The sequence below is a fragment of the Oryctolagus cuniculus genome, chromosome 1, assembly GCF_051225735.1.
Source record: "Oryctolagus cuniculus isolate XC-2025 breed Fujian yellow rabbit chromosome 1, ASM5122573v1, whole genome shotgun sequence".
Classification (NCBI taxonomy): Eukaryota; Metazoa; Chordata; class Mammalia; order Lagomorpha; family Leporidae; genus Oryctolagus; species Oryctolagus cuniculus.
The window spans coordinates 57,311,430-57,325,181 of record NC_142867.1 but is presented as its reverse complement, the minus strand read 5'-3'; the positions used below and the strand labels follow the sequence as shown (position 1 = coordinate 57,325,181).

The 13,752-nt window shown below is 43.4% G+C and overlaps 1 protein-coding gene across 6 annotated transcripts; it reads right to left on the bottom strand.

The window, feature by feature from the left end:
* Positions 1 to 2,850: 2,850 nt before the first annotated feature.
* Positions 2,851 to 13,748, bottom strand: LOC149128410 (uncharacterized). 6 transcript variants are annotated; one of them, XR_016231626.1, is made up of 4 exons: positions 13,503 to 13,743; positions 9,704 to 9,774; positions 4,288 to 4,351; positions 2,851 to 3,051 (listed from the first exon to the last, which is right to left on the bottom strand). XR_016231626.1 is itself a non-coding variant. In XM_089329326.1 (4 exons), the coding sequence occupies exons 2-4, from the start codon at positions 13,249 to 13,251 to the stop codon at positions 3,026 to 3,028; spliced, it is 324 nt and encodes a 107-aa protein (XP_089185452.1). In that variant the 5' UTR covers positions 13,252 to 13,463; positions 13,597 to 13,746; the 3' UTR covers positions 2,851 to 3,025. The 6 variants fall into 6 exon arrangements, 1 of the variants encoding a protein (XP_089185452.1); XM_089329326.1 differs by lacking the exon at positions 4,288 to 4,351 and adding an exon at positions 13,025 to 13,463 and having other exon boundaries at positions 13,597 to 13,746; XR_016231635.1 differs by lacking the exons at positions 4,288 to 4,351; positions 9,704 to 9,774 and adding an exon at positions 13,025 to 13,463 and having other exon boundaries at positions 13,597 to 13,748.
* Positions 13,749 to 13,752: the final 4 nt, after the last annotated feature.

Sequence of the window (13,752 nt, the reverse complement as noted above, 5' to 3'; positions counted from 1 at the left end):
ATTGAGCCGGTGCCATGGCTCACTAGGCTAATCCTCCGCCTGCGGCACCGGCACCCTGGGTTCTAGTCCCAGTTGGAGTGCCGGATTCTGTCCTGGTTGCCCCTCTTCCAGTTCAGCTCTCTGCTGTGGCCCGGGAAGGCAGTGGAGGATGGCCCAAGTGCTTGGGCCCTGCACCCACACAGGAGACCAGGAAGAAGCTCCTGGCTCCTGGCTTCAGATTGGCACTGTGTGCTGGCCGTAGCAACCACTTGCGGGGTAAACCAATGGAAAAGGAATTCCTTTCTCTCTCTCTCTCTCTCTCTCACTGTCTAACTCTGCCTGTCCAAAAAAAAAAAAAAAAAAAAGGAGGAGGATGAAATTGGATCAGGAATTTGGTTCTGGCTTTGGCCTGGCCAGGCCCCAGGTTGTTGGAGGCCTCTAGAGAGGGAACTAGCAGATGGGATATCTCTTTCTGTCTATCTCTCTATCTTTCTGCCCTTCAAATAAGTAAATTTTTAAAATTTTTAAAGAAAGACATTCTTCAGTACGCTACAAATGAAACTTTAAGACCTGCTCAGTGAAATAAGACAGTCACAAAAGGACAAATTTTATATTATTTTACTTATATGAGTTCCTAGGGTAGTCAACATCATAGAAACAGAAGGTAAAATAGTTGTTGCCAGGGGCTGGGGGTAGGAAAGAATGAGAGTTCTTGCTTAAAAGATATATAGAGGCCGGTGCCGCGGCTCAATAGGCTAATCCTCCACCTAGTGGCGCCCGCACACTGGGTTCTAGTCCCAGTCGAGGCACCGGATTCTGTCCCGGTTGCCCCTCTTCCAGTCCAGCTCTCTGCTATGGCCCGGGAGTACAGTGGAGGATGTCCCAAGTGCTTGGGCCCTGCACCCCATGGGAGACCAGGAGAAGCACCTGGCTCCTGGCTTCGGATCAGTGTGGTGCGCCAGCAGCAGCGCGCCAGCCGTGGCAGCCATTGGAGGGTGAACCAACGACAAAAGGAAGACCTTTCTCTCTGTCTCTCTCTCACTGTCCACTCTGCCTGTCAAAAAAAAAATATATATATATATATATATATATATATATATATATAGATAGATAGATAGAGTTTTTACAAGATGAAAAGTATTTGGATGGCAGTGATGGCTGTACATTATGAACACATTGAATACCACTGAAGTGCACACTTATAAATGGTTAAGACTGGGCCGGCGCCGCGGCTCACTAGGCTAATCCTCCGCCTAGCGGCGCCGGCACACCAGGTTCTAGTCCCGGTTGGGGCGCCGGATTCTGTCCCGGTTGCCCCTCTTCCAGGCCAGCCCTCTGCTGTGGCCAGGGAGTGCAGTGGAGGATGGCCCAGGTGCTTGGGCCCTGCACCCCATGGGAGACCAGGAAAAGCACCTGGCTCCTGGCTCCTGCCATCGGATCAGCGCGGTGCGCCGGCCGCAGCGCGCCAGCCGCGGCGGCCATTGGAGGGTGAACCAACGGCAAAGGAAGACCTTTCTCTCTCTCTCTCTCTCTCACTGTCCACTCTGCCTGTCAAAAAAAAAAAAAAAAAATGGTTAAGACTGCATATTTTATGTGTATTTTACCACAATAAAACATGGGGAAAATGTGGTATGTGACTAAAAAATAGTCACACACTGAATGATGCAGATACTTGAATGTAAACAGTGTATTCTAAATAATATAATCACCCTACAACATACATGTCTAAAATGGGGAACACCTATAACCAAGTAAATTTAGTATGGGCTAGAAGATATAAGTTTTCCCTGAATTTGAATAAAGCTAATCTTACCTAGAGATCTGACTTCCCATTCTACCTGTTAGATCTTCCTGGAGTAGAACAAAGGGCTGGCATTGTGACACAACAGGTTAAGCTGCCACCTTCAGGACAGTGACATCCCAAAAGGGCACAGGTTCTAGTCCTGGGTGCTCCACTTCTGATCCAGCACCCTGCTAATGCATCTGGGAAAGCAGTGGAAGATGGCCCAAGTGCGTGGGCACCTGCTACCCACATGGGAGGCTCAGATAGATTTCCAGGTTTCCGGTTTTGATGTGGCTTAGCCTCCACTGCAGCCATTTGGGGAGTGAACCAGTAGATAGAAGATCTCTGTGTATGTGTCTCTCCTTCTTTCTTTATAACTCTGCCTTTCAAATAATAAATTAAAAAGAAGAAATACATTCCAGTATCAACACAAAGCAGAGGCTTAACGAATGACCACTGAACATAAATATACTGACTGAAACCTATCACTTTAAGTCAAAAAAAGAAACCTTAAGTGAGTCAAAAGTTATGTTAAAATAAAAATGTTGGAAATATAAAATATGAAGAAATGGGAGGATCAATACATTAATTTTTTAAAATACAGGATCTGTTGGGAAATACTGCCATGTAATGGTTTATTTGTATATTTACTTATGTGTGTGAAAGGCAAAGTGTGAGAGAGAGAAAGAGAGATCTTCCATCAGCTGGTTCACTCTCCAAATAGCCACAACAGCAGGGAAGGGTCAGGCCAAAGCCAGAAGCCAAGAATTACATCCCAGCTTCCTACGTGGCTGGCAGGGACCCAAGCATTTGGGCCATCTTCCACTGTCTTCCCAGGCACATTAGTAGGGAGCTGAGCAACTGGAACTCAAATCAGCACTCCAGTATGGGATGCCAGAATCACAGGCAGCAGCTTTGCCCATTGTACCACAATGCCAGCCCATATTATCATTTCTAGGACATTAAAACTGTACATAAGAGACATTTCCACAATTGCAGAGTAAGGAGATTGGCAAATCATCTAACAGCCCCAATAAAACTGTCAAAACAACCATTTCAAGATTTGAGAAACTAACCAGAGCCACAAAACAAACTGAAAAGTATTTATTAAAAAGAAAAATAGTACAAGGTGGATGTTACAGCAGAGAGAGTTAAGCCACTGCTTGAGAGACCTGCAATCTGTATTGGAGTGCTGGTCCCAGTCTCAGCTACTCCATACTTCTAATCCAGCTTCTTGCTGATGGGCCCAGTTCCAGCTTTAGCCTAGCCTAGGTCCAGTTTTGCAGAATCTGGAGAGAGAACAAATGAATGGACAATCTTTCCCTTTCTTAGAGTCTACCCCTCTCTCTTCTATCTTTCAAAATAAATAAATAAATAAATATTTAAAAAATACTACTGAACCTTGGAAGCAAAGTAAAAATATGGCATTTGAGGTTGTTCCCAACCCCCACCCCCAGCTCCCACATGGTAGGTAGTTTTACTATGACAGAGCAAGCTATGTAAATGAGCAGCCCTAAAACTAGTGGGAGATGAGTGATTTGGTGCCTAGGACATTGTCAAAATCAAGCGATCTTGCTGGTAAATAAACAGAGAAACTCAACGTCACAGCTGCTTGAAACTGCAGTCTGGTTAGGACATAAAACAGGCTGGCCAGAAATTTAACAGGGAGATCTAAGGAATGGGACTACCACAGTGGATCTTGACATCCTTGGTGGTCTGGAAGACTGTGCACATATGCAAGGTTATGCACATGCGCAGGAGACACCAGAGTGGGCCACAGATGTCACTGGCTGAACAAGAAGGCTTGCATATACAGTAAATAAAAGAGGAGGCAGACTCGATTGAACTTTAAATGTGTTCTACAAACCATAACAAAGATCACTCAGCAAAGAGTAGAAGCCTTACTAGGCTTAACATTTTTAAGTACTATCTCTTCCCAACCATTAGTTGACGGCTAAACTATGCTAACCAAGAGACAACCACTGGGAAACCAGGCTTAAAAATAAAAATGAGAATTAAAAGGAAAAAATAAGGGGCCAGTGCTGTGGCACAGCGGGTTAAAGCCCTAGCCTGAAGCGCCAACATCCCATATGGGCACCGGTTCTAGTCCTGGCTGTTCCTCTTCCAATCCAGCTCTCTTCTGTGGCCTGGGAAAGCAGTAGAAGATGACCCAAGTCGGGCCCCTGCACCCACACAGGAGACCAGGAAGAAGCTCCTGGCTCCTTGCTTCAGATTGGCACAGCTCTGGCCGTTGCGGCCATCTGGGGAGTGAACCAGTGGATGGCAGACCTCTTTCTCTATCTCTACCTCTCTCTGTAACTCTTTCAAATACATAAAATAAATCTTAAAAAAATAAAAAAATTAAATAGAAGCATCAGTTGCTATATACTACAGAGGAGACAGACTCTACAGAATTAGTTCAGGCAAGTCACTAAACAAATAAACCAAGCACATTAGTCAGTTTTTCATTACTGCAGTGAAATACCTGAGGCCAGTAATCTCACAAAGAAAAAAGGTGTGTTTACCCATAATTTCAGAGGTTGAAGGCCAGGATCAGGTGGCTCCATTAGGTTGGCCTCTGTGAGGGCACTGGATGGTACAACACATGCAGCAGAAGGATCACATGGTACATGATGAGGCAGAGAGAGAGAGAGAGAGAGAGAGGCTGGGCATCCCAGGGGAACTTCCTTCCAAGGGTACACTGACCTAAGGACCTCCCATGAGATCTCATCTCCTAAACTCTGTAATCAGATTCAATTTCCACCTTCTTAGTGCCATTGGCTTTTTTTTTTTTTTTTTTTTTTTTTTTGACAGGCAGAGTAGACAGTGAGAGAGAGAGACAGAGAGAAAGATCTTCCTTTGCCGTTGGTTCACCCTCCAATGGCCGCCGCAGCTGGCACGCTGCGGCCAGCACACCGCGCCAATCCAATGGCAGGAGCCAGGTATTTATCCTGGTCTCCCATGGGGTGCAGGGCCCAAGCACTTGGGCCATCCTCCACTGCACTCCCAGGCCACAGCAGAGAACTGGCCTGGAAGAGGGGTAACCGGGACAGAATCCAGCGCCCCGACCGGGACTAGAACCCGGTGTGCCGGTGCCGCTAGGCGGAGGATTAGCCTAGTGAGCCGCAGCGCCGGCCAGTGCCATTGGCTTATGACTTTGGGATTTAAATTCTTGCAAGTATTTAGGAGGAAAATCACATTCAAAGTACAGCCCCAACAAACAATAGGAGTGGCAACAAACACTTCAGAGTGGTAGAGATCGAAATCCAAAGTTGCTATAAAATATTACCTAAAACAGAGATAAGCAAAATATAGCCTTTGACTCAATTATGGATCACTGCCTATTTTTAAAATAAAGTTTTATTGGAAAACATCTTTGCTCATTCATTTATATATTGCCTATGGCTGCTTTTACATTACAGAACAGAGTTAGTAAGCAGTTGCAATAGAGACCACATTGCTTACAAAGCTTAAAACACTTACTATCTGGTCTGCTATAGAAAAAAAGTCTGCTGGTGGATCAGGTTTTATAGCATAGCAGGTTAAACTACCATTTGGGATGCCACATCCCACATCAGAATGCTTGTTAAAATCCCAGCTACTTTGCTTCCAATCTAGTTTTCTACTAATGTACCTGGGAAGGCAGTGCATCATGGCCTAAGTATATGGGGCCCTCCACATATGTGGGAGACCAGGATGGAGTTCTGGGCTTTTGGCCTTGGCCTAGCCCAGTCCTGGCTGTTGTGCACATTTGCGGAGTGAACCAACAGATAGAAAATCTCTCTCTCATCCAACCTCCCTACCCCCTCCCTTTTCTCTCTCTTTATGTCACTTTGCCTTTCAAATAAATGAATCTTCTTTTAAAAAGATTTATTTATTTATATGAAAGGCACAGTTACACAGAGAGAGGAGAGGCAGAGAGAGAGAGAGGTCTTCCATCCGATGGTTCACTCCCCAATTGGCCGCAACGGCCAGCACTGTGCCGATCTGAAGCCAGGAGCCAGGAGCTTCTTCCTGGTCTTCCACGTGGGTGCAGGGACCCAAGGACTTGGGCCATCTTCTACTGCTTTCCCAGGCCATAGCAGAGAGCTGGATAGGAAATGGAGCAGTTGGGACTAGACCCGGCACCCATATGAGATGCTGGCGCTTCAGGCCAGGGCATTAATCCACTGCGCCACAGCACTGGCCCCATAAACAAATCTTTCTAAAAAATTTTGTCGCCCCTGATCTAAAATGTTCAGTTTTCAATAAAAAAGTTATCAGACTTATATATAAATAGGAAAGTAGAGTTTATATATAGAAAACGATGCAGTTAATAGAAACTAACTCTGAGGGAGCAGAAATGTGAAACTTAGCAGAAAAAGATTTCAATGTAGTTCAGAAAACAAAGAAAATCAAGTTTAAAAAATTAAAGTATGACAATACAGACTATCAATAAAAAGGTAGACATTGTAAAATAAAACAAATAGGAATTCCAGAGTTGAAAAATACAACTACTGAAGTGAAAAAAAAAATCACTATGGGAGTGCAACAGCAGATTTGAAATTGCAGAAAAAGAATCAATAAACTAGAATACAGATCGATAGATATATCCAACTTGAAGAAAAGAAAAGGGGAACTAATGAAGAAAAATGAACAAGACTCAGAGACATGTGGGATGCAATCAAGCATACTAACATATGTTTCAGAGCAGTCCTAGGAAGAGAAGAGGCAGAAAAAAGTTTGAAGGAAAAAAATGTCTGAAAACTTTCCAAATTTGAGTGAAAAAATTACACATCTAAGAGGCTCAATGAACTCCAAACACAGTAAGCACAAAGAGATCCACATGCAGACATTCCATAGTGAGACTGTTGAAAGCCAAACACAGACAATCTTTAAAGCAACAGAGAAAAATGGATCATCATTTGCAAAGAAACTACAATCACATTAACAAATAACTTTTCATTAGAAACAATGGAGACTAGAAAACAGGGATATAATACTCAAAGCACTTAAAGAAAAACATCTGCCAGCATTGTGGCACAGCAGGTTAAGCTGCTGCCTGCCACACCAGCAAGCCAATCTTGGAGCACCAGTTGGAGTCTTCGCTGCTCTGCTTCCAATCTGGTTTCCCTGCTAATATGTCTAGGAAAGCAGTGGATGATGGCCTGAGTGCTTGGACCCCTGCGACCCCATGTGGTAGATCCAGATGTGGAGTTCTGGGCTCCTGGCTTTGTCCTAGACCAGCCATGGCTATTGTTATTTGGGAGGACGGGGTGGTGGTGAAGATATCTTTCTTCAGCAGCTGGAAGTTATCTTGCTGTCTTTCTGTTTCTCTTTCTCATTCTGACTTTCAAATAAATAAATAAATCTTTGAAAAAAAGAAAAATCTGCTGGCCAAAAATTCTATAAAGCAAAAATATCGTTTAAATATGAAAGTCAAATAAATATATTCCCTAAAAAACAAAAACAAAGAACTTGTTAGCAGGGCTACTTTAAAAAAATATTAAAGGAAGCTGGTTCAGTTGATAGAAAGTGATTTCAGATAGTTACTAAATTCCATAGGAAAAAGGTACTACATTACAAAAAGTAAATATGTGGGTTAATATAAAAGATCCTATAAATATTTTCCTCATTTTTTCTCTTCTTTAAAAGCCATAAGTGTGAATATAGCAATAATTACAATGCCATATTGTTAAGTATTAGATACATGAATTTAATAGTACAAGGCAGAGGGAAGATATGTTTTATTCTGTGTTTGTATGTTTGTATCAATCCAAAGTAGACTGTAATAAATTAAGAAACATGTTATAATCTCTATGGCAACCACTGATCTCAAAAAACACAAAAAAAATCAACAGTATAATTAAGATATACACTAGAAAATGTTCATTTATTGCCCGGCGCCTTGGCTCACTAGGCTAATCCTCTGCCTGTGGTGCCGGCACACCAGGTTCTAGTCCTGCTTGGGGCGTCGGATTCTGTCCCAGTTGCTTCTCTTCCAGTCCAGCTCTCTGCTATGGCCCGGGAGTGCAGTGGAGGATGGCCCAAGTCCTTGGGCCTTGCACCCGCATGGGAAACCAGGAGAAGCACCTGGCTCCTGGCTTCGGATCAGCGCAGTGTGCCGACCGCAGCATGCCGGCCGCGGTGGCCATTGGAGGGTGAACCAACAATAAAGGAAGACCTTTCTCTCTGTCTCTCTCTCTCTCACTGTCCACTCTGCCTGTCAAAAATAAATAAATTAATTAATTAAAAGAAAAAAGAAAATGTTCATTTATTTAACACAAAAGAAAGATGTCAAGGAGTATCAGAGATAAACAAAGGGCAAATGTAAATCCAAAATATCAATAATTATGTTAAATGTTAATTTTGATCTTTTCAACACCCCATTCCACAGAGACTTTCAGACTGGATTAGGAACAAGATCCACCTGTATGTTAAGAGAAACACAACTGAGGGTAAAAGACATAAATATTCAAAATAAAAGGTTAGAGATATACTATGTAAATTACAATCATAAGACTGCTGGAGTAAAAAACACAACCTGTAAACACTTTGACTTTGGCCCAGTGAAATCCATCTCTGACATCTGACCTCCAGAACTGTAAAATACATTTATTATTATTGTTTTAAGCCTCTCCCTCTCACCAAAAAAAAAAAAAAAAAAAAAACTAAACAAATTGCTGGAGTGACTATAATGGTATCAAACAAAATAGACTTGAAGACAAGATACATCACTAGAGACAAGGTTGGATATATCATTATGATAAAAAGGTCGTTAACCTGAAAGATACAGAAATTGTATGTGTATATGACCATAACAATAGAGCCTCAAAATACACGAAACAACAACAGAATTGAAGCAAGAAATAGACAATTCAGAAATAGTAGTTGACTTCAACACCTCATGCTCAATAACTGATAGAGCAAACAGAAAATACACAAGCATAGAAAGGCTTGAACAACACTGTGACCCAACTTGACCTCTATAAGATCACAATGACCTCTTTAGGAGCACCCAACACGAGCACAATAAACATTTTTTCTAATATAGTATCTCCAAAATAGGCTATAAAACAAACCTCATTGATTTAAAAGAACTGAAATCATACAAAGTATGTTCACCACCCACAATAGAATTGAATTAAGTTAGAAATCACCACAGAAAATTTGGGGAGCCCACAAGTATGTATAAATTTAACAATACAATCTAAATAGCCAATGGGTCACAGAATAAATCACAAAGGAAATTTTAATATGTTTTAAACTGAATGAGAACAAAAACATCAAACTGTGTCAGAGTAACTCAAATAGCTATGAGAGGGGCGTATACTAGATGTGCCTCAATCTACAATGAGGCATCCATATTTTTAACCCCTTTTTTGTGCCCACTTCACATAGAGAAAAGGAATTTACATTGCTTTTCACTTCACTTGTTTTTTCTCCTCAAAAAGTCCCTATACGGGCAGCTGTTTGAGTTCCAGCCGCCATATTTCCAATGCAGCTCCCTGCTGATGCACCTGGGAAAGCAGAAGATGGCTTAAGAGCTAGAGCTCCTGCCACCCACACGGAGAACACGGATGGAGCTCTGACTTCCTAGCTTCAGCCTGGCCCAGCTTGGCTGTTGTTGCTAATTAGGGAGTGAACCAGCAGATGGAAGATCGATCTCTCTCTCTCCCTCCCTCTCTCTGTGGTTCTGCCCTTCAAATAAATAAATAAATAAGTCTCTGGGGGTGAAAAACAAAATCCCCCAAACAGCTCAATCTCTTTCTTCAGATCTTAAGAACAGACTTCTTCTAAGTCAGTTACTGTCCAAAACACATAACATAGATGTGAACTCACCCTCGTGAAGAGAGAAGTCATGAGAGACACAGTTTATTTCTGTCAATCAGGCACATTCCTAAATCAGTTGTTCTCCCTCCATTAACTATTCCATTCCCAATCAGTGATGTTCAGAAGTACCTGGCTTCAGGTGTTTTTGATCCACAAGGGACCTGAAGGTAGTTGACATTCCATCATTACTCCCAACCAATCTTCAAAAAGAGAAAAAGCATTCTCACAATTTGTAGTATGTAAGACGAAACTTGAAATTACAAATATATATATATATACACTTATAGAAAGGAAAATAAGTGCAAAATTTAATTTTGTGTTGGTCTTTAAGCTTCAATTTATTCCAATAATTTTTAAAAAGATTTTTGTTCATTTTAAAGGCAGAGTTACAGAGAGGGGAGGAGAGACAGAGAGACAGTGATTTTCCATCTGCTGGTTCACTCTCCAGATGGCCACAACAGCCAAGGCTGGGCCAGACTGAAACCAGGAGCCAGGAGCTTCATCTGGGTCTCCCACATGGGTGGCAGAGGCTCCAACATCTGGGCCATCTTCTACTGCTTCCTCAGGCACATTAGCAGGGAGGTGGATTAGAAGTGGAGGTACCCACATGGGATGCCAGCATCACAGCTCAATCTGCTCTACAACGCTGGCCCCAATTGTCCCTCATATTTCTAAATGTTTGATTCTAAGGAAAAGTACAATCAGTACATTTATTAAAGTGCATGCAGGTAATTTTTTTTTATAAAGACAACAATTACCTGACCAATTGGGGTCTATTTAAACTTAAAATCAAATTAGAGTAATTTCAACAAATGTTTATTGCACCCACTATTTAATGGGTCCTGGAATATCTGGGGACAAATTGGGAACAATTTCTACCTTCAAAGAGTCCAGAAGCTGTTGGAAGAGAATGAGCCATAGCTACAATTTTAAACAGATTGGGATAAGGACCACAATTTAAACAAAAAGATATGGCATCAGAGGTGGCAGTTAGGAATAGCTGGAAAAGATTTCAAAGGGTTGAAATGACAAAAAGCAATTAATGTTTCAACTGGAATGATTACAATAAGCAGAAGAGGAGTAGGGACAGAATTCCAGAGAAGAGAGCTGAGGTGTGGCTATAATACTGGGCGAATGAGGACATGTTGAGAACAGGCTGAAGTCTGATTTACATAATCACATTAACATTTAGCGAGTACTTCCTGCATGCCAAATACTCCTAAGTACTTTACAGGGGCAGGTGTAGAAGTTAGATGGCAGTTAGGATGCCTGCATCCCCTATCAGAGGGCCCTGCCAGCTCCACTTCCAATTCCAGCTACCTGCTGATACACGATTGCTCACATAGTTGGGTCCCTGTACCCATGTGGGACATCCAGATTGAATTCCAGGCCCTTAACTTGGCCTGGCCTTGCCCCAGCTATCATGGACATCTGGAGGATGAACAAATAGATCAGATGGAAGATCTCCATCTCTGTCACTCTGCCTTTCAAGTAAGAGCAGTTAACAGGTATCTTATCTACCTCTTTTCTCATTATTCATAAGCCATCCTTTTAATGCCTCGCTTAAATGCTACCTTTCTGCAAAGTCTTTGTTGATTCTTTCAGATGAACATAATCTCTTTTTAAGCCTCAAAATATTTTACCTATGTCACTTTTATGGCATATCATAACATTTTGCTCCTGGCATTCTAGATTTTATGTGCATCCTTCCTTTTTCCTTTAGTCTGATCCATTTTCTGTTTTCCATGACTTCTAGGACAGGGCTCAACACCTAATAATGCTTGTTAAATCTATGTCACAGAGGCCGTGGTTGTGTTGAAGCTGGTTAGGCCACCATCCATGATGCCAGCATCCCATATCCAAGTATTAGGGGGTCCCAACTACCCTGCTTCCAATGCAGCTTCCTGTTAATGTGCCTCACAAGTACTTGGGGCCCTGCTACATATGTGGAAGACCCAAATGGAGTTCCAGACTCCAGGCTTTGGCCTGGCCCAGCCCTGCCTGGCTGTTGCAGCCATTTGGAGAGTGAAAGCACATAGATTGATCTTTCTCTCTCTCTGCCTTTCAAATAGTTAAAAAAAAATCTATGAAGCAGTAATTCTTTGCAATGCACTGTGCTGAACATTCTATAGTAGTTATTTCACAAAATCTTTGTTTTTTAAATTTATTTGACAGAGTTATAGACAGTGAAAGAGAGAGAGAGAGAGACAGAAAGAAAGGTCTTCCTTCCATTGGTTCACTCCCCAAATGGCCGCTACGGCTGGCACTGTGCTGATCTGAAGCCAGGAGCCAGGTGCTTCTCCTGGTCTCCCATGGGGTGCAGGGGCCCAAGCACTTGGGCCATCCTCTACTGCCCTCCGGGCCACAGCAGAGAGCTGGCCTGGAAGAGGAGCAACCGGGACTAGAACCCGGTGCCCATATGGGATGCCGGCACCGCAGGTGGAGGATTAACCAAGTGAGCCACAGCGCCAGCCCCACAAAATCTTGACAACAAAAAAATTCACACAGATAAAATACTAGATGTACCTTAAACTTAATGAACAAGATCCCTGCCCTCAAGCTCAGCCTAGGGAGGCTGGTACTGTGAGTGCGCCAGGGTTATAAAGACAAGGAAAAGCGAGACTCAAAGAAATAACTTGCTTTCCCAGAATCTGAGAGAAAATCGTGGCAAAGCCAGAATTCAAACCAATTCTCCAGACTGGATATTCAGGCCCCTAAGCCTTCATACTGTATGAAGGTAGACATGAGCCTGAGCCTAGGTATGTGAGAGAGGCAGAACAGAAACTAGCAACAGGCCTTGGAGGTAGCCCAGCACTTACACATCAAAAGTCTTGTCAATGACGCATAACTTTTTAGGTAGACCCCAGTCTTCCCTTGATGACATCTTAAGGGAATCTTCCCAGCCCCTGGCCAGGGGGCTATGAGATCCAGTAACAGTGTGCTGATAAAAGCCCCAGGAGGAATTTCATAAAAGCCGTTGGCCCAGCAATACCCCAGAAACAAATGTTTCAGGTGAAAATCCACGGGCCCACACCCATAAAAACTGCAGTCTGAATGCAAACTGGGCTCTCGGTTCTTCGCTGTGTTGCCCACCTGGCCATCCAGGTGTATTCTCTTCATTAAACTTCACTAGCTTACTTACTGCCCTTCTCTGTCTCACACCTGAAATCCTTTTCTTACGAGAAGACAAGAAAGGACTTCTGTTCTAGCCATTTCCGGGAACATAACTACTGTGTTCTAACGGAGGCATCTAATAAATGAAAAGTTCTAGAATACTCCTAAAAGGAAAAATCGGCTCATGAGGCTTCTTTCTTCTCTTTCTCTCTTTTTCTCTTTCTTCTTTTTTTTTTTTTTTTTTTTTTTTTTTTTTTTTTTTTTCACGAGGGGGAAAGCAGGAATCGAGCAAATGGCAAAGCGCAGGTAGAGGTCGTAGCCTAACCTAGCACTCACCTGGCAGCACCTATCTGCCCATCAAGCCATCTGCCGAGACTCGCTGAGCACTGCGGATTTGTGGTCTGTGGGGTCCCTTTACGGGGCTGTTCCTGAGCATCACTGCTCCGCCGCGAGCTGCCCGGTGTAGCTGTCACTAGTACTGTGACCTTCGGGGATATTTCTATTTCCTTCCCAATAATGAGTGGAGTAGGGTAGGAGATAATACTTAAACATGGTACAGTCATCCTTGAGGCTTCCCAAAACGTGTAAACCGACTTCCTACTGGAGGGATGAGGAAGACGCCGCGAGGGGATGAGAGACCAACTCCTCCTGGCCCTGCACCTGAGGGCCGGAACACGTGTCTCCCGGGTGGGGACCTGCGACCCGAGCTCTCACACTGCTGGCGGGACAACGCTCCCGCCTCCTGCTGCGCTGCTTGGTCTAGCCTAGCCACCTCCTGAAACAAAATAAAAGGAGTTTTAGAGTGGCTGTGTACCTCAAAGCATCAACCAAGCAGTATGAGGCAATCATCTCAGTCGCCACAACTTTTTAGCCCAATAGGAGACTACGTCACTTTGCACTAAGTTTACCAAGTCAAGCGGCAGAGCACAATTCTAACAGCCAGGATCCTGTCCAAGGCTCTTGGGACAACCTAGACCCACGTTCCTCGAGACCCCGGGCCCCATCTACCCTCTGCTCTTCAGGGGCCCGGCAACCGGCGCAGACACCGCAGCCGCGACGCACAA